At 40.6% G+C, this 24,151-nt stretch overlaps 1 protein-coding gene across 1 annotated transcript in view; it reads left to right on the top strand.

Moving 5' to 3' along the window:
• ENAH (ENAH actin regulator) overlaps positions 1-23,622 on the top strand; it is a 90,650-nt gene extending 67,028 nt beyond the window's left edge. Inside the window, 13 exon segments of the mRNA XM_039568840.1 lie at positions 4,391-4,710; positions 6,611-6,721; positions 8,517-8,633; positions 8,636-8,661; positions 8,664-8,822; positions 9,069-9,205; positions 9,600-9,654; positions 9,971-10,019; positions 12,150-12,216; positions 14,647-14,709; positions 18,058-18,136; positions 19,381-19,438; positions 20,612-23,622. Coding sequence (XP_039424774.1) covers positions 4,391-4,710; positions 6,611-6,721; positions 8,517-8,633; positions 8,636-8,661; positions 8,664-8,822; positions 9,069-9,205; positions 9,600-9,654; positions 9,971-10,019; positions 12,150-12,216; positions 14,647-14,709; positions 18,058-18,136; positions 19,381-19,438; positions 20,612-20,649 — 1,279 coding nt within the window. The 3' untranslated portion in view covers positions 20,650-23,622.
• Positions 23,623-24,151: the final 529 nt, after the last annotated feature.

Genomic DNA, 24,151 nt, shown 5'->3' with positions numbered 1-24,151 from the left:
TAGTTTTACAGCAGTCTCAGCTATTTAATGTAAATTAGCTCTTAGATTTAGTAATTCACACTTCCAAAATAGTTAGAATAATCACATTGCCTTTTCATAACAAACATTTCACTATGAGACAGCTTTTTGGGGCATTTTGAGTACCTCTTCAGCTTTTTCTGAAGTTGTCCTGGTGGCCAGATGTGCTTTCTAAAGCTGAAGGATTTTCAGGTATTGCTTTCACAGGGTTCTTGAACTACAAGTCTTGTCATTCAGATGTACTTTAATTGACGTGTGATGACTCTCCTTAATCTACTAATGCTTTTGTCTAATATAATTTTGATCTCTGACAAAATTTTAAAATAAAATTATACTATCTATTGCTAGCTAAACAAAACCAGAGGGATTTCATGCTTTTTCTTTTTTTTTTTTTTTTAATCAGATGTGGTTTTACTCTTTTTAAGCTACCCACTGTAACACTTGCTAAGAGTGTGTAGCTTATGGAATTCTTAAGTTGTGTTAAAGCAACTTGATTGCATTACTGGCATTCTGATCTCCTTGTGCACCTTTTGGTTTGCTATTCAAAACATTTACTAAAATTGTTAAAATGACAGTGGAAATGTAGTGAGGTGTGTTTTTTTGATTTTTTTGTTGTTGTTGTTGTTTGCTTATTGTTTTGGTTTCTTTTTTTTTTCTTTGTTGACAAAGGGATGCTTCAGTGACATATAATGAGAAATTACTCTCAACAATGGTGTATTTAATCTCATATGTATGAGATATGTTTGCAAGGTATTTTGCTGCCCTCTCTTGGTAGAGCATTTGTATTGTAAGCAAAGTGCTTAGCTTTGTTCCTGCCAAAAAAGTCTGGGTTTTTTCCTTTTATTTCCTGAAGAAATGGAAAATGAGGATTCTTTTACAAAAAAAGTGAAGTGTGAAATACTGAGTCGCTCAATATTTATGAAATAATGAGTACTTTTTCATTCAGCTGTTGTGTGGATGAAAGTTGTTCTCACTGTCTTTCATCTAGATCTTATTAGGTAGCCAGCACAGTTTGATAGTGTTCATTGCCAATTGAAATAGTTTTTGCTTCAGATTAAGTTTGAACACCTATAGATGCATTTTGTTACGACACAAACCCTTCTGGGCCAGGCTGAACACCTGGAATACTTCCCTCTGCTGCTCTCCCATCCTCTGGGCATCTCTTGGTTCAACAGCTTCTGCATGATGCTATTTCTGTTTTCTAAATGATTTCCCATGGTTGTTTTTTTTTTTTTCCTGTGAGGTTTTTCCTCCTCTTTCTTTGAATCACCCTGGCAAGGAGTTCCATAGCTCATCTGCTTGGTGTGCAGAGGTGCTCTTTTCTTTTGAGCTTTGCTCTCATTAGTTGCATTGAGTCTTTCCTCCCAGCTGTTGTAAAGGGATGTCCTCATCACCGAGGATTTTGTACAGCTCCAGTTGTCTTTCCCAGAATGCAGAATTCCAGCTTTTAAAATTATTTTTAGATGGAAAGCGTTTGGTACATTTGATCACAGTGTTGTCGCTCTTCGAATCTTTTCAGTTCTGCTGTTCTCCCTGTTTTGAGATGGGAGCAGGGATGCAGGGATTGTGAGGCAGGATGGTGCTATTTCTGTACTGCTCTGTAATCCTTTCTTGATGTCTAGCATCTGGTTGATGTTTTGGAACAGAACACATCAGTGAATGGATGTTGTTGCAGAACTGCCTGTTGTAACCCTAATATCTCACCTCTGAGCCAACAGGCAACTCAAAGTCCAGCACTTTGTGTATGAATTTAGCAGATATTTCTCTCTCTCTCCCTTGCTTCACTTCAGCTGAGTTTTATTTGCCAATTTTATTCCCAGGTTAGGTGGAATTAGAAGATCCATCAGTAGTTCTTCATAATCGGCCATCATCCTTGCTATCCTAAATATCTTAACATTACTAAGGAGCTTTATGAGGAGCACCTTGCTGCTTCTTTTCCAGGTTGCTTATGAAAATATGAAATGGCAGAGCTCTTGGTATGGCTTATTGCAAAACAGCCTTGGCAATGCTGCCCTTGTGTGAGGAGTGACCTATATTGAGCTTCTATTTCTGTAAAGAAATGAAGAACTTAAGCAAAAGAAATTTTCTGGCAGTTGCTTGATGTGTTGTTAAACCCAGGGAATTGATACCTTCCAGTATTATAAACTAAATATAACGTGAAATGTTTATGATCCCAAATGCCATATCTCCATTTTAGTTTTAGGATGAACAGAGTGTACATTTCTAGGTAGAATATGCTCACTTCTGGCAAATGAATGCAAAAGAATGACGAAAATAAACAAAGCTGCTTTGGAGTCTGTCAGTGTTGTTTTCTGCTCTGAACAGCCTTTTAGCTACAAACGTGTATCCACCTCTCCTTTCCAAAAAAAAAAAAAAAAAGAAGAAGAATTTTAACATGACCAAGCTGAAGTTAGCCTTGATGAAAACCCTGTTTTCCTCTAATAATAGATTTCATCTGGGGGGGGGAAAAAGAGCACATAGTAAAATTAGTTTTGTACAGCACAAGCGAAAATGTAACATCAAAAATATTTTTAATACGTCTTGGAGCTTAAATTTCTGTGGTTTATATTATATTCTCTTAATATTTATATAAATCCTCTACTGGTTCCAAATACGTATGGGTCAATCACCAGAGTTTTTAGTGGACTTCAGAGGCTAAAAATCAGGCATTTAACAAGCTGAGTTGCAGCTCTGATTTCATAGTGACTGCTCTTACAGCTTTGTTATATGGCTGAGGGAAGAACTGGTAGAGGAGCAGAACTGATTTTTTGCTTCTGATGGGTAAATGAGTTGAGTAGTGAAAAAAGTCCTTTTGTTGTGCATAACTGGAACTTACTTGGTTAAAGCAATTATGAAATTTCAATATTCATAATTTTTTTTTGTTTCTAAAGGAAAAGCAGTGGTCTGGAAACCGGATGGACTTCAGTAACAGTTGTTCATGGGCTGGAGTTTGCAGTTATGCTGGTATTGTCTGGGCATGAAAAGGAGTGAAACAGCTGAAGTTCCTTTCCAGAATTCAGTCCTTATGACTCTACACATACATATTATTGCCAATGACTGTCCAAATTAAATTGCCCAGTGGCATAGTATAGAAAGCACACATCTGGTAGCTTGAGGTGTCAAAATTCAGGTCTTCTCTCTGCTTTCTAGTTAAGAGCTGACTGTGCTTTGTATTTGTTGAGAAGCTGTCATCAGTTTGCATCTGAAACATGGCAGAAAAAATGGCTTTGTGCTTTATAGACAAGATTTTCTTTCTAACTGTCAGGATTGTTTTTGGAAACAAGAATTCAAATAGAGAACAACAACTAGCAACATTTTCAGTGTTATGTACTGACAGGAACATACTGGCCACAGCTGGGAGGAAGATGTGCCTAATTTTCATTTTAGCAGTTAGTTATCCCCAAGAGATGAAAAAGCTTTGAAAATCAAAAAGCTGTATTTTATTTAAAAGAGATATCTTTTTAAAAGCCCTAAAAAACCCTCAAGAAAATGTAAAACAAGTTGAGAAGAAAGGATCAAAAAGGTGGTATATAGCTTTTCCCACTGTATTTTTTTTTTTTTCAGGAAAGTCCTTTCAGCCAACCCAGTGGCTTTGGCAGAGAATTTTGCAAGGTTTCTTCTTACCCTTAGGATATTTCCACTGCCTGGCTTTTACTTGTTTTCCTCCTCTTCACGTCTTCCCCCTCTCTGCTTTGCTTTGCAAAGACTCCCATGAGCTGGAAACCCTGCCAGCTCCCTGCAGTGTTTCCTTGGCTGCTGCACCCTGGATTTTTTTGACTCTGTCCAGTTTTCCTGTGCCTTCAGGGTGTTCCCATGTTGTTGCCAGTTCAGCTGTGTGCGCGTGTTACTATGCAAGTGGAGATGGACACATGTGCATTTTGATTCTTATGTAAAATTTGGATAAATTCTACCTGATTAGTTAATCCGAAAACCACCATTTATTTGGGGGTGTTGTTTTTTTTTTATGAGTATTTTTGTTGCTTCTATTTCACTGTACTTCTATTCACTGCTTGGAGTATAAAATACCATGCAAAGAACAAATGTAACTCCATATCCCAAACTGGGAAGATTGTATCAGGTAGTAAATTAGCAGCATCAGCTTTCTATTCTTACCTCTTGAAGGCTGTCTCTCAGAATGTTAAGAGGAAATCGGATATGTGATTCTTTTTACTGTAAACATAATAAACTATTATCCAGCTCAGAAAAATGACATGTTAGAATTAAGACTTCCATGCAGGTACAAATGCTGTGCTTTTGTTCTCGCTGCTGCTGAGATTGTTGATCAGTTTATCTCCTTGTCCTTTTAACAGTTGCTCGATGTTTTTGGTTTTCGCCTTGCAGCTTAGTCTCTTTCCTTTTCTCACGATTGTAGACAGTTGCAAGAGCAGCAGAGGCAGAAGGAGCTGGAACGGGAGAGGCTGGATCGTGAACGGATGGAACGGGAGAGGCTGGAGAGAGAGAGGCTAGAAAGGGAAAGACTGGAAAGAGAGCGCCTGGAGCAGGAGCAACTGGAGAGGGAACGGCAAGAGAGGGAACGGCAGGAGCGCCTGGAGAGGGAGAGACAAGAGAAGGAGAGGCAGGACCGGGAGAGACTCGAACGACTTGAACGGGAGAGGCAAGAAAGAGAACGGCAAGAACAGTTGGAAAGGGAACAGTTGGAATGGGAAAGAGAGCGAAGAATTTCAAATGCTGGTAAGATTTCTAAAACCCAAGCGTGTTCAACCACCAGGCTGCTCTTTATGTGTTTGGGTGATGGAGTGTGAGAGAGCCAACAAAGGGCAGTGAGTACAGTTGTGTAACAACAGTCAGTATTTCAGGCTTTCTTTTGCTGGAATTCCTTCCCCTTTTTTTATGGCAAGAAGTCCAAGAGCTTTGACTTTCCTGTCATAATTTTCCATTAATTCTGAATTAAATTTTTTTGCTCTATTTGCTCACTCTGTTGCCATACTCTGATTGCATGGAAGAACTTGAATCATTTTGGGCACCTCCAACATTGGTTAAAGTGTGATGAGTTAAACTTTCTAAATATCTTATCATGGTTTGCTCTATTCAACAAATGTATTGTCGTTGCATAAGTCATAAAAAAACCCTAAAGGTACCAGGTTGAGTGTGTTAACATAGAAGGTATGTTCCTATAAAAGGCAAAGTAATAGTGTGAGAAATGCTTTTCAGTATGAAGTCTTGCTTAATTTATCATTGTGGTAACATTTCAGTGAAATGTGTTGTATGTATTTGTAGATAAGATTATGCACTGCCTGCGGAAATGTATCCAGTGATAACTGAAAGCTTTTCTCATTTTGGTAATATAATGGAACATTAGTCAAGTGCTTGGTTGTTCTTCAGTCTCAAACTCAATTTACATAAGTCAGCTCATGGTGAAAGTCAAGGAATACTGTGTAAGTCATTTTAGAGCAGAGGATTTTATTGGTAGTTTTATTCCCAGTGCTTTCAATATTTGCTATGGAGCTTTTTCTGGGGAATAGAGAGATGACACTTCCTGCCTATGGTTAGAGTTTTATTAGTGGAGTTGAAACAAATGTTAAGATCACTACACTTGCTTGCAGTTTGCAACCAAACAGGAAGATAAAAGCTGGTAAAAGACTGATTGCTCAACCCTGTATCTAATCCATCTCACAGATGGGATTGGAGAAAACCTTCTCTAGAACATACTTGTAAATTCAAATGTTGGCACAAAAAGAGTTGGTAAAATTTAAAAGCAGCTGTTGATAATACGTAAAACTTTCCTAACAGTATTTTCACTTGTGCCTAATCCTCTGGTACTAACTGTAGTCTACATTTTTACATTTTGTTTGAATGCTGGTTTTGTTGCTTCATTAGCTCCCTTTTTCTCTTTCTCCTTTTTTTATCCTGCCTTTGCTGCTGCTTTCCATCTTCTGTCCAGCTCCATCTTTCGACAACTCCCCGTATAGCACTCCACTTCCTGAATACTCCAGTTGCCAGCCTCCTTCAGCACCTCCTCCATCATATGCAAAAGCAGTCTCAGCACCAATGGCAGAGGCCACACCGGAGTACGCTGTAGTGACTTCTGCACCACCGACCTCCACTCCCCCTACACCGCCTCTAAGGCACTCTGCATCACGTTTTGCTACATCCTTAGGCTCAGCTTTCCACCCCGTTCTCCCCCATTACGCTACGGTTCCACGTCCGCTGAGCAAAAGTTCTCGGCCCCCTTCTCCCGTCAGTGCCGTGGCGACTTTGCCTCCCAGCACAAAGCCCGTTGCCTGGTCCGCGCCCAGTTTTGCCCCCCTGCCCCCATCTCCTCCAGTAATGATAAGCAGTCCACCAGGCAAAGCTACTGGCCCGAGACCTGTCCTCCCAGTGTCGGCTTCCAATCCGGTGACCCAAATGTCCACGTCTCCCACGGCTCCTAACGGGCTTCCTGAAAACCTGGCTTATCCGGTTCCTTCACCTTCTACCTCAGGTCCAACGCCGCCTCTGCCACCTCCTCCCCCCCCACTGCCTTCCTTTCCACCTCTGTCACTCTCTGGACCTCAAGCTTCTCCTTCTCCCAACTCCCCGAATGCCTCGACTCCCTCATCCAAGCCTAGTGTTCTCCCTTCTCCCTCTGCAGCTACCCCTGCCTCTGTTGAGAACTCTCTAAACTCTGTGCTGGGAGACTCCTCTGCTTCTGAGCCAGTCTTGCAGGCAGCCTCTCAGCCGGTTGAACCTCCGACCCAGCAGGGTAAGGCTTTCTGTTATTGCTACTAATGCGCTAAGCAGGGCTGCAGGCGGAGCCCGTGGGTGTCAGAGCTCCTAACTGCCCCCAGGAATTAATGCAGTGCTTCCAAAGCTGCAGTGATCCTAATGCCACAGCCAACCACCCTTTGGAAGACTGGGGTAAGGGAAATGGACAAGCTCTGTGCCTAGGAGCTGATGTTCTGTGACATGTCATGAGTAAAATTCTAATTTCTTAAGAACTCGCTGTTGTCAAATTCTTGCTTGGTAAACCCTGCTCTGTTGGTTTATTTGGAAAGTGGTGTTACCAGGCAGCATCATTAGTTTCCTAATGGCAGCCAACACAGAAGAACATTTGTGTGGCTTTGGACAGGTAAATGACCTTTAGTGAGGAAGAATTGAAATTTAGAAAGTAGTATGTGGCACCTACAGCATTTCTTTCTGGACAGTGGTTGTATTTTGATACATGGCTGTGTGCACATACATATATGTGTGTATGTCTATAGAGAGAGAGGTCTTTCTGCAGTATTTTACCAGTGTAGCTGGTAAACTTTGGACAAAAAGTTTGATTAAGCAGGTGACACTTAATGAACGCTCCACTAGTATGATAGAAATGCGTCTTACACGGGCATAAATGTCCTTGTTAACCTGAGTCCTGCTTTTATATTGATTTAATAGATAGAGGTTGATTTAATAGGTGTAGGTCTTTGTACAGAACTCTGCAGTAGCTCTAAAGGTGTGGGCAGAGGGGCTCCTGGGGGATAAGCAGCCTGTGGCTTCATCACACATAAGCCATGCAGAATAGATCCTGTTTATATCCTCCTGCCTTAAATGAAGATCTGAGCTGCTTTGGGATGGAGTGGGAAGAAAATGAATGGCCTCAGTTCTAGTATGGAATAAAAGTGTGCGCTTGGACAGTGAGTGATGCCAAGAGGGTTTAACAGGCTTTTAAATTTCTGCAGTGATTAGCAGAGTAGGAAACCAGAAAGACCTGTATGTGAAATTCCTGCCTTTAGAGATTGTTTAAGGTAGTTGTGCAGCATTTTTCCTGCCTTATGGCAGTTTGGGTGAGACAGGGGTAGGATCTGTGGAGGGGTACAGCTGTTGTCTAAGTCACAATTTCTTAAACTCTTCCTGTAACAATAACATGGTGATCATCAGAATATTCTATTTTCAAAGTACACTTTGGATAGCAATGTGAATATAAAGCAGTAAAAGAATGATAGATAAAAAATAGATGAGCTTCTTCCCATCAGCTTGAAATATGTCAGTCTTCTAACTCACTAATTAGTGTTTGTATTAAATTATAAAAGTTGATTGCTGGAATTATTTTAAAGGAAAGATTTACATACAGCTTAGAAATTAGCATTAGAACTCAAACAGTTCAGGGGTTCAGATGTTTGGGTGATGTGTTAGTGCTTGTTCATACAGGGAGATGTCACTCTGTTTAGCACCATGTGGGCACACCCTGTTGTTCCTCCTGCTACGATGCTCATGCTTGACCTGACTCTTTGCCTGTTTCCCGGTGTAAAGTTGTTCTTGGTTGCAGCACAGAACCTGACTGGAGGGGTTTCATGTAAATGTCTCTGGAACTGGCTGATCTCTCACAGCATACTGTGTAATACACTTAGTACATTGAATAAGAATATTTCTCTCCTGCTGAAATTCAGTGTTTTCTTGCCCAGTATCTTACCAGTTTTAATGTTTCATACCCTGAGCAAAAGAGCCACCATTTCAGTGAAAGGAAGACCTTTGTTTTCTAAATCCTTAACGTATTCTGTTTGCTTTCTGTTTGACACTAGGTGTTGTCCAAGGACCCCCTGCACCTCCTCCTCCACCTCCCCTGCCCCCTGGCCCAGCTCAGTCTTCAGTAGCAGCCCCACCTCCTCCTGGCCCACCACCACCTCCTCCACTCCCACCTTCGGGCCTCCGCCGCCGCCACCGCCGCTCCTCCCCTGCCCAGCCAAGTTCCTCCCGTTCCCCTGCCACCTCCTGCTCCCCCCCTCCCAGCCTCTGGATTTTCAGCGGGATTCGTGTCCGAGGATAATCGCCCTCTAACTGGACTAGCAGCTGCACTTGCTGGAGCCAAACTTAGGAAAGTCTCACGGGTAAATATAACTCGGCTTTCTTTTTGCAATCCCTGTCCCTGGTTCTAACCCTTGTTCAAGGTTGATAGCAGTATCAAGACATCTGGGCTAGGCTTAATTCATTATGAAAAAAGCATTACAGGATGTGCTGCCAGCCCATCCCATTCTTTATGCAGTTGTGTCTTTCTTGCATGTGAACTTTGCTGGTTTCATGAAGTCAGCTCTCGTTCTTTTGGCACATCTGCTGTCTTTTTGTGCACTCTGAAGGGTGAAGACTCCTCCAGTTCGAGTGGAGGAGGAGGAGGCTCTGCTTCATCTAAAACAGATGGTGGCCGTGGAAATGGACCCCTTCCCTTGGGAGGCAGTGGGTTGATGGAAGAAATGAGTGCCCTGCTGGCCAGGAGGTGAGGAGCTGTTCCTGCTCTGCTCCAGCTGCTTAGTCATCACACAGGTGGGATTTGGGGTGCCTGCTTGCAGCTGGCTGAGGCTCAAATAGACAGCGGCTCATGGTTGCTTTGGGAACCTGATCATGTTTCATGAATAGCCATTTTTATTTGAGTGTAATCCAGTACTTCTGTGTAAGCCTTTGTGCAGCAGTACGGGAGGGCATGCAGACTTCAAATTGCTCAGTTGCTTTGGCAGGAGAGCTTTGCCTTTGAAGGTATTTTGGAAGTCCTACTTAAAACACTAATTTTCAATGATCTGTCTATGAGGCTGTATAAGCCTTTAATTGCAGTAAACAGCATTCTTCCATCTTAAAGCCATGATGAGCTTGGTAACTTTTGTCTCTGCTTACAGGAGAAGAATTGCTGAAAAGGGATCAACAGAAGCAGAGCAGAAAGAAGATAAAGCTGTGAGTTGAGAAATTTTATCTAATTCACATTACTCAGTACAAGGATTATTAGAGAGATTCCAGTGGTGTACAAGGGATGATTTATAATTTACTGTATACAGTACTTTATGTGTGTAAACTATATACACACATATAATCACTATTTTGTTAAGTGCTTGCACATTTTCTACATACAGTTGAGCAGAACCATTTTAAATATATATAAAAAGTGAAATAAATATTTAAACTGTTTTCTTGTGAATCTAACAGGTTATAAAGATTTTTTTTTCTACCTCCCTTTTTTCTCTCTATTCCTTCTCTTCTCTCTTTTAATCAGGAAGAATCAGAGTCTTCATCTTCTAAGGTTTCTTCGACAAGCACACCTGGTAAGTAGCTCAGGTTTGTGAACTCTGGGATACAGTAATGCTGGAATCTAGTGACAAGTCTCAATCAGCTCTGCTGAATTTGGGAGCCTGCCTCTTCTCCCATGATTACAGCCTGGGATTTTGCTGTAGAATGAGTCCTGGTTCATAAGATGGTGGATAAAAAGAACATAACTGAATGCAGAATCTAAGTGCAGAGTGTTGAAATTCTTTGCCCATGATCCCTCTGCTGAAGAGGCAGAGTTTGGAACTGTGTAGCCAACATCTCTGCTGCAGTCAGGCAGTAAGGAAAACTTACACATTCTGCAGTTGGCCAAGAGGTATTGTCAGCATGCAGATGTATTCATACTGTAAATTATTGTCTATCAAGAGACACTCAAGACTTTCTTTTCCTGTCCTTTAGTAGTACCTTGTTGTACCCTCAGTTTCCCCGGTACCCTCAGTTTTCTCAGTACATACCTGTAAAAGGGGGAAGGATGTGCTGTATAACCTGCAGTTTGTCATCCCAAAAGGCAGTGGAAGCAGAAGGGAAGTAACTGGATAATGAATATACCAGAATTCAGTCTGTTCCAGCTTCCTCTCTTGATTGCTTGCCCATGTGTACACTTCTCCTGTAGATGATTCAACCACTTGATGATGTGCAGGCCTTAAGGTTGAAAACCACTGCTGTAGTGTGAGCAAAACGCAGGTGACACCTGGCTGGGGAATAAAACAGAGTGCTAGGAGTTGTGTGTCCAGATGGAAATAGCTGGCAAACTTAGTATTGAGGTACAGGCACTTGTCTAGAGAAGTTAGACTGCAAGGCAAGAAATGACATCACACAGATCAAGTTTTTCACACCCCCCACCCCCCTTTTTCTTTTCTCTTCGGAATCTGCTTCGTTCTGTTCTACACATTCTGTTAAACAGAAAGGATATTAGCCTTAGGGAAAGGACTGCTTTTGGAACACTTCTAATAATATAGGCCCAAAAGAGGGAAATTAAAACCAGTGGAAGTTGTTCCTTTAATTGGTGATGATAAATGAGTTTGATTAGCTCATCAAACCTGTTTAAAATGTCAAATGCATTCAGAATTTGACCATTTCCTTCCAGCTGAGAAATTTTGCTTCATTCCTTGATGTGAGATGCTCTGGTAATGCTGAGCCTCATCACTGGAACAGGTCTTTAAAGTGTTTTAAGAGGAATGCTTGGCATCCTTGAGCAAGCCGCAGCCATAGCAAAGTTTCTCAATTTTGTGGATACAGCTAAAATCCTGTTAAAATAACTCCTGTAGCAGGACATGTCCTGAAGACTGGTGTATAAAATTAAATTTAAGGCTTATTACTAGCATAAGCAGCTTGTACTTGGCTGGGTCACAGACTATGCTGGCAGACTTCTGTAATTTAGATATTCTCAGTATCCAGCTGCATGCCAGGGAATTTTCTGGTCAATATGAGACTCCAAAGGGGCCTTTCTGCCTCTCTGCTTGCCCAGCTTAGCAGAGCTGAGCAATATGAAAGAAAGGAACAGACCAAACAAACTCCAAATCTGAAATGAAAACTGATAAGATCAGTGGCACATTGAAGTCCTGAGTAAGTAATGATGGCAAATAATAACAATCCACGCTACAGAAAGACTGTTCTAACTTGTGCAGATTGTAAGGAATGAAAACAAATGCCTTGTTGCTGAAAGATATTCTGGTTGTGTCAGGTTGTATCATACCTGCTGTCACTTCACTGGAATTGGCACTGAATTAATTTTATATCATTAACAGTTTAGGAAAACTCCTTTAGCTTCAAAACCCCTTCCTCAGGTGTTTGAAGCTGACTGGCTGCAGTTCCAGAATTCCGTGTTTCACAACTGAAGCAATCCGATACATAAAGTATGGGCAGACCTCCTCCCAGCTGGACTAAGGATCAAATGGCATTTACAGTGTCTGGGAGACCAGTGAGACTTTAAGATGCTCTCACAACTTGATGCATTCACAGATGAATGCAACAGGAGGTAGCTTAACATGAAAGAACTAAAGCAATGCAGTAAAACCAGCAAAACACCAAGCAGCTGACTTGAGTTGCCAGGTGCTTGAAGTTTCCTCACATAAATGACACAACGAAGAGAAAAAGACAGTTTTTAATCTCCTCACTCTGTTTTCCAGAACTAACAAGAAAGCCTTGGGAAAGGACAAATACAGTGAATGGAAGCAAATCCCCTGTTATCTCCAGGTACTCCCCTTTTGTACCAGCTGTCTTTTCCTTGCATTTGCTGTTGTTGCACATGCTGCTGAAGATACTGGACTAAAACAGTAAAGAACACCTTCATACTGTTAAAATCAAAATGTATGCATTTAAAATTGCTGCTGTGAAACTGCTTTTGGCAGGTTTAGGTAGGAATGAAGAGTTACTGTTGGAGGATGCTAATAAGTGAAATTTTTGACAGTAAAATCAAAAGCAATACCCAAAAAAAGTTTCTTTAGCAATTGCTGATGTATAACCTGAATTAATAGGGTGTATATTTGCCTACAGCGAAGTTTAATTCTTTATTTGAAGTCTGAAATTTCCTGCAAGGGGAAACCAAACTCAGTGCTGCAGTTCATATATTCAGTAGTAAATCTAGTGAATAGATGTTCTCTTTTCTATTTCTTTGCTAGTCATAGAATGGCTATCTGGATATTTAAGCCATCTTGGTAAGATTTGATTCTGTGACAATTTTCAGTAGCTGTCTTGTACCAATCTAAGAAAGTCCATTCTAAAGGAGCATAGAACTATTGTACATCCTTCAGTGCATCAGCCTGTCTTTGGTAATTTGTCAGCTGAACTTTGGTAGGCAGGGAGTGTTTTGGTAGGCAGTTCAGTAAGTGAAATGGCTGCTTCAGCAATTTTTTGGAGGTATATTTAATTGTTGTTTACTTTAAGCAGAAGGCTTGTGGTTCATTTAGAATTCCTGTATATTGTGTATACAGAGGTTAAAGGGCTCTGACCCCTGATAATCTGAGAAAATTACCTGAATTTCTTGAGAGAAAACAAAAGAATGTGTTCAACTTGGGAATGCTGTGTTTGAAATTACTTGAATTCTTCTCAAAATTTGGCTGTTGGAAAAAGCTATACAAGATTGGGTGATCAGGGTATTAAAAACAATTGTTCTCTAAGTGGCCTCACTTGTAGTTGAGGTTGCCATTGAGGTCTTCAGTTCTAAAATGCAACACTAAACACTCTCAGTATCTTTGTCTGTCTTTCAGAGTAAATCCAGGAGTTTCAGGTGTCTGCAGCCTTGGTTCTGGTTGCTTTGTTTTTTGTCAAAAAGCAAGATGCCATTGGTGGTGATGTTCTCCCTGCTCCACTGTCAGTGTAACAGAATACTGCATTGCCTTTGGCCTTGACTCTGCCCTGCCCTCTTCCCCCTCCTCCCCAGTAGGTGTGACCTGCTTTAGCCAAGGTCTTGTGCTTGATCCGCTTCAAAATGTGGCGTTGAGGGGAAACTTGTCACAGAAATAATTGGTGTAAGGAATCCTAAAGAGCATTGTAGAGTTTGTATTGTGTAAGACAGCTGCTGACCTGGCCCTTTGGCTACAGATACTTTCCTCAAATTGCTTATCCAGAGGCTAAAGGGATTAATAAGTAGGGCAAGTGTCTATTATCAGACTCTTTTGGGGAGTCTGGAATGTTCTGAAGTCTTGATTCTACCTTTCCCCACAGCCGTAGGTTCTTGTAAACTCTTTCATGCATCCAGTTTTACTGATCTTTTTCCAGCTGGTGAAATTCAGGGGTTGCTGAGGTCTGTTTAAAAATGTTTTCTGACGTAGGGGAGTACAGAGGATTTTTGAGGTTTCTCTTAGAAGTATTGAGACTCTCTCTCCATCAAGCTTTTGTCTTCATTCCTCCAGTGGAAAACGCTGATAGAATTTAACTTGATGTGAGCTTCCCTGGGTATATACTCTAAAAGTACTTCCAAAAGAAGAATTCTGTGTTTATTTAATGTCAATATTCTTTTCCAGTGCTGTCATAACCTGCTGGAAGGTGCCGTAGCACGTACTTTAGGCCTGCTGGTACAGTTTTTTAGTCAGTGTTGATGGGTTGCTCTACCAGGATGAGGAAAATTTCATAGCAAGAGAAGGTGTTAGAAGAAGTAGCTCTTGAATATCCTTGCATTTTTCTTCATTCTATACATTTGCCAAGTCTCTCTCAGCAAGCAGCTTGTTAAAGTAGCTTTCTTTGAGTGAGTTAGTCAAGGGGAGCTGCTGTTTGAAACACTAATACTGTGTTTGCCAGAGGGGGATCTCTCACCTGGTGGAGAACCTGCTCCCGACCTCTGCAGGGAGGATATGAGTCACTTACAGGGATTAAGCAAAGCAGATTTAAGAAACTGGCAAGTCAGCAAAATGTTCTCTTCATAGCTTCCCCAGAGGTAGACAATGCAGTTGTTATTCAGAATGAATGTTCTAAGTATTTTAAAATAAGTTAGTGTCCTGTCTAACATCAGGCCTTTTCTTTTTGTAGCAAACTGAAAAGACTTAAGCTGTGGGCTTTTTAGTATTTCCTGAAACATGCAAGTAGAACTCTTGAATCTAGTGAAACCCCTTGGTGTTTAAGGTGCTAAAACTGAACAAAATTAAGACCTGTTATAGCTTTTTAAGGTAGTGTTTCTCCCCCTAATAGACGGGAATCTCCATGGAAAAATCTGCTTGCTTCTGAAAACAGGTTCTATGATTCATTAAACAGGTATCATCCTGTTGGGATTTGAGACTTCCTAATAACCCCTTTGACCAGATCAGGGTTGGACTTTTTCTACATGGGTTGGTAATCACCACGTGCACCAGGTTCCACTTCACATTTTGTTTGTCCAGTTGAGCCCATTTTTGGACTGGTTAAAAGCAGATGGTGTCAAAGGCAAATTGAGATGGCTTAAGAACCAGGTATGAATTCATATTAAGTACTGGTTTTCTGGCAGTCTCCACCTGCAGAGGGACAAATTCCTGTTGAGTATGCCAGCATTTAGTGAACCATTTGCAGTGTTTTGAGAAGCAGGTTTTCAAAACTGTAAGTTTATATACAGAGGAACAGGAATTAATTTTCCAGGTGAGTTTTCACACCTGCTTTTTGATTAAAGATTTTTTTAAACGTAAATTAATGCTTCTGTTCGGAACACATTCACAAGTTAGTTAACATTATGTGTATTTTTTTACTGGAGATTTAAGTTTCACTCTCTAGTAGTCATAAAGTACTGACATTGAAACCCTTCAGGTGATGAGAGCTTTCCAGAGGTAAATGTGTTACAGAGCCCCTCAGAATTACTGAGTCAAATTCCAGCTTTGTTTTTCATTAAGGCACTCATTGTGGTGATTACTTAAGCTTTTTGTATGAAAAGTTCCCCTTTTAGCTACTTGTCTTGGGTGGTGTATTCTGCATGTTGGCATGAATAAAATCTTTACTTTGCATGCTTGATTTAAGGTGTGTTAGGGACTGTCAGGATTGCCTCACTGTCCTGTTAGGCAATGCTATGAAAAACCACACGGGAGAGCTCTTTAGCCATCTTGGGATCAAATGGCTGGGAAGTTTTATTCACTAAATTTCAATAGTTAATGTTTTTTTTAACGGCAACTACATCCAAGCTGAAAAAGGAAAAAAATAGCATAATTTGGGGAGGAAGACAGCTAGACTTTCCTGAGATTAGAAATGGTCTATTTTGCTAATTACAGTATTTCAATATTTGAATTAAGAATGTCTCGTATTTCGGAATGCAAAAAGGGAAAACATCCTCAAGACTGAGGGGCAGAGTTTATAAAGAAGCTTTCCTGTGGAGATTTTTGACAGATAGCAGCAGTAGATAGTTATGATGGGTAAAGCTGACTTTTTATTCTAAGGGTATGAAGAAAAAGAAGCAGTCAGTTTGTGTAGAGCTTTTCTTTGAAGTAGTTTTATTAACACATTAAACTTCACAACTAATTTTTAAAAAAGAATTAAAGTATGCTATGGGTTGGGTTTTTCCATTAAGGCAGGCACTAGGTGCCTGTTACCAGTTGCCAGGAGCTGCATTTAAGAGGATTTTTTTCAGTCATGTTGGGTAAATGCTGTCATGCCATAGTGTGTGGGAACAGAGCTGTATCAGAATCTATAGATGAACAATCTGAAAAACTCAGCTGTTCTGCCTGGAGTAAGTCAGGGCTCACAATTCCTGGTGTAAACTGCAAGTAACTCTTAAATACCAGATACCTGATGAAACAGCAGTTGCCAAAGATCTCAGCTGATGAATGTTTTTGAGCAAGGCATTCTTCCATACTGAACTAAGCACTGTAACACATAAAGAGTTTTGTAAAAGATCCTAAGCTGTGGTTTGCCTTCATAGCATTAGTGCACACAGTGGGTTCTCTGGTGGTTGCAAGGTGAATTCTATTTTCCAGCTTCTTTCACTATCAAGTTATTCAATATTTCATCTTCTGTCTTACTCAGTGGATTGTGTTTAATTTTGGTGTGTTTCAAGCAATAGTAATTAGCAATTTCTCTCTGGGAACTTACATTTAGACCGTGAGGACTTAAGTCTTTACAGCTGTGACAATTGAGGTTTGTGATCCCAAGGGAAGAACAAGTTTCAAACCAACATTTTCATGTGCGCACCCTTTTCTGTTGGGAGTCACATTTTGAGTGTTCTCCTTTGGTTAGCAAGTCAGAAAATAGTCCTGTCAGGTTGTAAAGGTCATCAAGACAGTCGAGTGTGAGGTTGATTCAGCTCTCATTGAACAAAACCAGTGTAATAGGATAATTTCTTCATGGATAAACTCCTGTCTTGTAAGGGCAGACATATCAAAGCTCAAGGTAGTGATTTTGTCAGACAAACTAAGAAATACAGTCTTTTTTTTGTTCCTGCCCAGCTTCCACTGCAGTAAATAAGGCTGCACCTTTAGGTAACAAATGCAGTGCTAAATGAATTCCTCCTATGTAGGAATTTTGAAAGGACACACTGAGTTTAGGCCAGGCTTTTTTGTTCAGTGATGCCACATACAAGGGCAATGAAATAGGATCCAGCTTAGTTTATGTACACCCTGCCCTCCCTTAAAGTTAGCATACTGTGATAATTCTAAAATTGGGGAAACCTCTTGGCATGAACTGTCAGGAATTCTACCAACAGTTTCTTTTTGGCTTGAAGTTTCATAGGTAATGGAGGGAGAATGCTAGCCAAGATGTAAAATGTATGTAAGAACAGCAGAACATTCCTCCCTCTTTGGAGAACTGTTTTGGTATTCATGCTGTGAGCATCTAGGCTCTGTCTCTGCTCATAGCTGTAGTGAGTCCATGAGTCTGAATTACCCCTTCTATGAGAGAGGGGATCAGGAAGGAAATGGGAAGGCAGAAAACCCACTTATTTTGGAATTTGTGTTAAAAAGGCAAGGTGATCTGGGTCAGCAAGTTTTTGATGTCTAAAAGAGAGTATTGCATAAGCAAACATCAAACATGACATAGTCCAAAACATTAGAACTTCCTCTCAAGTATCACCTGGTAAGTCTTGCTGCTGTTACAGTATTTGCTTTCAGTAGCTTTAGAAAGCAACTGATGGAATAATTCAGGTTGCAGAGGAGTTGCTTGAGTCTGTCAGCTGTTGAAAATCCCCCAGGGTGACTGCTCAGCATTCATAGTCAGCATCAACGTGCAGTCATTAGTTAGTGGGAGTGCTTCCATGGGAGAGCCTCTATTGAATGAGTAAGCAGTTGAGAAAGGAAGGTACTTGACATTTGAAGGCATTCAGCTTTTCATGCCCATTATGAAGAAATCAGAAACCACTGACAGTGAAATCTGTCTGCTGCTTTGAAAGTTCTTGTTTTGAACTAATAACTCTTATGGTAATTAATATTTCCAGTGTGTGGAAAACATTCTTGGTTGTTGCTTTCTATTCTGTGTGGTATTTTGGGTCTGCTTGATTTTTTCCCACCCTCCCACTCCCAACATTATTTTTTTTCCATTCTGATTTATTACTATGTTTTTGGTAGACAAATGTCAGCAATTTTGATGGGGGAGTCCTATGTATCCTGTAACAATGAGCAACCAGTAACTCATGGATGTGTTTTTGTGCTGCAGACCAAAATCTACACCAACAGGACAGCCCAGTGCCAACGGAGTACAGTCAGAAGGTCTAGATTATGACAGATTGAAGCAGGTATGTGTATGATGCTTTGAAAAAGATGGCTCTGTAAGTTGGATGTAAGGACTTGCAGCTGTCCAATACCAACTTCTGACTGTTTTGCTAGCCAGTTCCAAACTTAATGATTTAGTGACACTAGTCTTTATTTTTGCCCAGGCATGTGTCAGTATTCTTAGAAGCTGGAGCTGTGGGATGGTGGCTTAGACAGCCCCATTAGTTTCTCACAAAGTCCCTTCTTTTGCATTAGGCAGCACACACAGGATGGTGTTGACATTATAGATAGAACTGGGAAATTAGTTTGCCTGGAAAACCTTTCCTTCTCTTCTCTGTACCCGAACACGCAACAAGCCCTCGGGGCAGCTCTAGCAGAACAAGTATGACCATGCTTTAATATCAGATGTGAGCACCCGTGGTCACTAGTTTGGTGGTGGAAGAGCATCCAGAGATGTTGCCTTCTGTGTAGTTATCCAGGCCAAGAGCAGAGGAGTCCTGTGGGAATTGTGGAATTGGAGGTGAAGGATCTTCAAGTGGTGTTTGGATCAATGGGCCCATCCCCAAGGGGGGAGGGAGACTCTGGTGCAGGCTCCAGCTCAGTGGGTGGTTCTAGAGCCACTTTCACTTTGGTAGCAACTTTTAGTTGCTTCTAGAACGTGTCCCCACATAGTGGTTGGCTTTAGATTGGGTTATGGATCAGTTCTGGTTGGTTCTGGATTGGGTCCTGGATCCACAGGCAGTTCTAGAGTGGCTTCTGGCCTGGTGAGTGGTTCTGAAGGAGCTTAGAGGAAAGGATGGAAAAAGCAGCAAGCAGGGACAGCATTTCATGCTGTTGCCTTCATTCCCTCACATCCCACTTGGACTGGGACCTTGATACCTTGATTACCCTTTTTTCTTTTGGTTTTTTTTCTTGGAGTACCTCCTTGGCTTGTGGTGTTTCGTTAGCTCCTTTTGCATTCCACATCCCATTTCACCTGTAGCAAAGCTTTCTTACTCTTATCCCTTCCCCTCCTAAATTCTACAGGAATCGATTTGTGGGACTTCTAGGGATGGTTTTTTCTTCATTGTACCTGCACTTAATAATGTTCTAGGGATGCCTTAGGTTTTGAGGATTAACTTGGAAGCTGAGAGATGGGTTTCAGAAGGGTTAAGGATTAATGGGAAGGATTGTAGTGGGAGAATTCTGGATTTCTCTCCACAGATGTTTACAGGTGGCAAAACTGATTTGTTTGCTAATCTCTTATTTATGCTGTGACACATTGCAGGACATTTTAGATGAAATGAGGAAGGAGTTAACGAAATTAAAGGAAGAACTCATTGATGGTAAGTATTGTTCTTTGCACTGCTGCTGCTCAGTTTTAGAGTAGCTGCAGGTGCTTTAAAATGTAAATACAATGTGTTGGTAGCCTGAGAGTGATTCGTTGGTAAAAGTGGCTTTCTTCTCAGTCTGGTGGCAAACCACTGGTGCCAGAGCTGTTCCAACTGATGTGCTTCAGTGATTTCTCTCCTGGGGGCTTTGTTTCAGTAGAACATTGACACCAAGTAGGGACCTTTAAGAGTGGTTGAAGTGATGCCACATTTGAGTGATTTGAAGTTATCCTTAGTGTCATGTGGTGGTAGGTGGGTTATTTTGAAATAATCCAGAGCTGTTGAGGTATGTATTTCAAAACTAGTAATACTCAGAGTAGAACTGGGCTTCTAGCCTTCAGTCACCTCTTTGATCTGTAACACAAGAGTCAAAGAAAAGAATTCTCATGGTTTTCATTTTTATTTTAACAGAAGTTATTTTCCTGTGTACTCTTCTGTAGTTAAGGGAAGTCATTGAGAAAGCATAATCTTAAAGGACCACCTGTGAGGAATTAAACAGAGCTCTCTGTATGATTTACTACCTTGGTGGGCCTTTTTGTTTTTAATTGGCTTAATGGAATGTACCAAAATAAAGTATAGGGAGGGAAAAAAGTCATATTAATCTAATACCACTGCTGATAAAATACTGAATGTCATCAAGTGATGTAGAAATATCTGGCTGGTTTGGGACTACAGAGAATGTAGTCCTTTTCCCTGTATTTTTTTGTGCTGTGTTCTACCACAGCCTTTCGGAACAGTGCAGTGCAAACAGGGCCCTGAGGCTGCTCTTAAACAAAGAAAATTCAAATAAATGAGCCCCACATATGCTGCTTGCTAATCCCAGCAGTGCTGGTTGTCACCAGGTAAGGCCACAGGCTTGCTGGAGGTGGGAACTAAAAATGAAGATTTTTAACATGAAGTTTACAGGAAGAAAAAGGGTAGTGTCTGTCTGGTGGATAATGCCACTTGTCTGAAGCCACATGGGGCTGCCTCAGCTGTTGGTTATTCACATTGTCAGAGCAGGGTGAGCTTTGGGGGGTCAGTTGTGTGTTCCAGCTTCCTGCACTGACTCTGTTTGATCTGCTAACTCTCTCTCTCTCTCTCTCTCTCTCTCTCTCTCTCTCTCTCTCTCTTTCTCTTTCTCTGCAGCTATCAGGCAGGAACTCAGCAAGTCCAATACTGCATAGAAAGACTCGTACTAAGCCGATGTGACTCTTTAACTTGATATAAAACTGACTACGTTTTGTGAGCTGTTAGAAGAAAACGGAGACAGACAGACAGACACTTGGAAGGAGGGAGAAACAACCTATTCTGAAAAGCTTCAGACATCACTCTGGTGATAATGCTATTCCCCTCCTAGTTTGCAGCTTTTTTCTGACCTTTACAGCAGGGTGGAAAAGACTCTTGAAGTTACTGTAATGATTATGCAGAAATTCCTACATCTATCAGACAAGATCACAGTGCTTTGAAGTCTACTCATGTCAAGATAAAATTGCACATGTTTCAGAATTTGTTGTTAAGACAAAAAAAAAAAAACAGGGAAAAGCTTGGGAAGGCTTTTCAGAGAGGTTTTCTTTATTAATGAAGGAGTTAGCAAGTTATACTGTTGTACTTCAAATGTATCTCAGGTTTGTCTTCCTATCATATCTGGTATTTCCACGAGTAATTTAAGAGATCAGATGTGTAGAGGTCTGGTTCACAAAGCAAGGAGCAATTAGAGACGCGTGCTTTTAAAGGGCAATATTTGTAAGTAAGGATGACTTAGACGGTGATGACATATCAAGATTTTGGAATTTTATGATAGGAAGCCTCTCTAGTTAGCCTTCATGCAATTTTCTAGGAAAACAAAAAAAAAAAAAAAGCAAATACAGTCCAGAGTTTAAAGATGTAGATGCCTTCCTACATTGTTACGATGCTTTACCAAATCTAAGACTTCTACATAATGCGAGTCAGCAGTCAAATGTAAATCATTAGTATGTTGTAGATTTACAGTAGATTTTGGGGCTTTTTTTAGATTTATGCATGTGGACATTTTGTAATGTAACACAACACAGCCAGCTTTTTAATTAAAAGAAAACTTGCATGTCACAGAGTAGCCTTTTCATTTGTAAGGCTTAATTTATGCCCAGAAAGATGTGGGAAGAGGGAGGGGGAAGGTGACACATTTTTATTACTTTCTACACTTTTTCTTCATCTTACATGCATGTGTAATAATGAGGAAAACATGACTTTTATCAGTAACCATGTTAATGGAACCAGGTACTTGATCCTTTTGTATCTTTTTTCAGTTTTCTATTTGAAATTCAGTAATACTTCCAGTAATGGTTCTGAAACTCCCAGGTGAACCGAACTCGTTTCTCGGCGAGAGAGAAAACGTTGTGGGCACCTGAGTTGCTGAGGATGCCCCTGTGTAAGTGCGTTGTCCTTCACCTTTTCACCATGACCCTCTGCTTCACTCTTTTCCAAGACTCCTTTTTTTGGTTGGTTAATGAAACAGAACAGCAGTAGTTACCTGAGAACGATCAGGTAAATGTCAGTAAATGTCCCCTTCTCCTCCTAGTTTATCTGCCACCCTCCTTTCCAAAAAAACCACAAAACCAACAAAAATCCCCCACAGCTCCACGTGACACAAACCCTGAAAAACAGCAATGATATGCCATTGGTTTTGCTCAGCAATTTGAGAATCATTTTTCAGGGAGGTGATACCTCTCTCTTTCCCAGGGTTTTCAATCTTATTTTTTTAATTTTGTTCCTTAATGTGGTAAAGTTCAGTGGCATAGAAATTCTGCAAATTGGCTCTGTAGTGCTTTGGACAAAGAATATGGATCAAAATGTTCCCTTTTCCTTTGCACTGTCCATTTTTCCAAGCAGTGTTTGCTTTGGGATCTGTGCTGATCCAGAAGAAAAGTTTACTTAGAACTTGAGAGATTTGCTTACAAGTACCCAACAGCTCTGTTCGTCGGACAGATGCTTTCAGTAACAGACTGTCTTGAGTGCTGAACACCAGAGCAGAACAGCACTTAGCAGCTTCAGAAAGGCTTCAATAAGAAATTTTTCTCCCATTCAAACATTTCCTGATTTTATAGGTTCAGATTCTTAGGGAAGATGACAGTGGAAATATTGCCTAACTCCATTTTTTTTTTTTTTTTAATTAAAGAGGAGAAACAACATCACTTTTCTGCATGCATTTATTGAAGGCATTAAAAAGAAAAAAATCCATAGTAAGTTTGTCAAGTACTGTTTTTCTCAAAACAAGAGGAGGCATTTTCATCTTTGTTGATGTAGCTTTTTGTTTTACACAGACTTTTTGAGCAGTAAGGATGTTTACCCTTGTCAGAAATCACGTTTGATTCGTTTCTAGGAGGGTTCAGGAGTTACACAGTGGAATAGCATGGATGGCTAAAAGTGGTCCAAAATTAAAGGCTGAACTTCTAGATTGTGCAAGGAACTGGCTTATGCACTAAACGTTTTGTGCCTTGGTCTACAATTAACATGATTTCTGTTTAAAAGAAAAAGGAACAGATGTTGTCTTTTTGTGCTGCTTCTACATACATACTTTCTGTAATCCCAACCTGCAGAACTGGTTCTTTCCAGAAAATCGGATTGAATTAAAGATTACTGTAGACATTTCCTGACCTACTGACAGTTGCACCGTTTCCAGAGATTTCAGTATTGAAAATGAACTGCAGAAGCTACGATTATTTTGCTTACTGGTGACTAAGTTCTTTAAAAACCATATTGTGGTGGTTCTGTGCTTTTGTACAATGGATGTCTTAAGCTGAGGGCAGTTTAAGGGATCCTTCCTAATGCCAGGAGGGCGTTGCTTTCCTCAACACTGTGATCTGACCTGTGATAAACCTGCACTATAGACAAGTGGCTACCAAGTCAACTGCAAACCAACTGAATGTAAAACCCTTAGTGCTGGTGCTGAAATCTCTTCAGACAGTCATAATGATTTCCAGTTCGTTGTTTTAAAGTTATCAAGTGTCAATCAAAGACTGAAGCTGTTCACTAATGAATGTTGACTTTTCATGCATTTAGGTTTACCTTCTTTTTAGTTTCTCAGTTCATTCTCTGCTATTTTTATCATATTGTGTCATTTTAAATTTCTTACATGCTAACGTTTTGTTTGAGCGAATGAAATAAAATTGCAATATATACACGTTGCCACCATTTATTTCTGGAACCTCACAGAAGACTCTCTGAGATTCACTAATCAAATTCCCCAAATTTTTCGTGACTGTGATCATTCCGTACTCCTTGATTCCACCTCTCCTTTCTGTTCCTCCATCAGAAGATCCAGTAGAGAACAGTGAAGACTTACCTTATAAAGAATGTAACTGCAGGGACTGTGTGCATTCATGAATGGTAACTACATAAAATTAATTTCAAATGTATGATGTGGTTTACATTCTCACGTGGTATATACACATTTTGGTCTCTGTATCCACAGAGAACATGGGAGGGAGAAGGAAGGACTTGGGGGGGAAATAATTGTGGTCAGTCTGACTTCTTCTCTTGCTACTTTTATGTTCATGACTTATTTTCAATACTGGTAATAAAGCAAACCTACCATGGCAGATCAGTAGAGGTTTCTGTACAGTAAGGACAGTTCTGCTCAATTTATCTTACAGCAAAATACTGAGCAGAGCTGTTCAAATGTCCTTGACTTGGCATCCTGAAGCTGTA

This window comes from Corvus cornix, chromosome 3 (genome assembly GCF_000738735.6).
Source record: "Corvus cornix cornix isolate S_Up_H32 chromosome 3, ASM73873v5, whole genome shotgun sequence".
NCBI lineage: Eukaryota > Metazoa > Chordata > Aves > Passeriformes > Corvidae > Corvus > Corvus cornix.
This window is presented reverse-complemented; position numbering and strand designations above follow the sequence as displayed.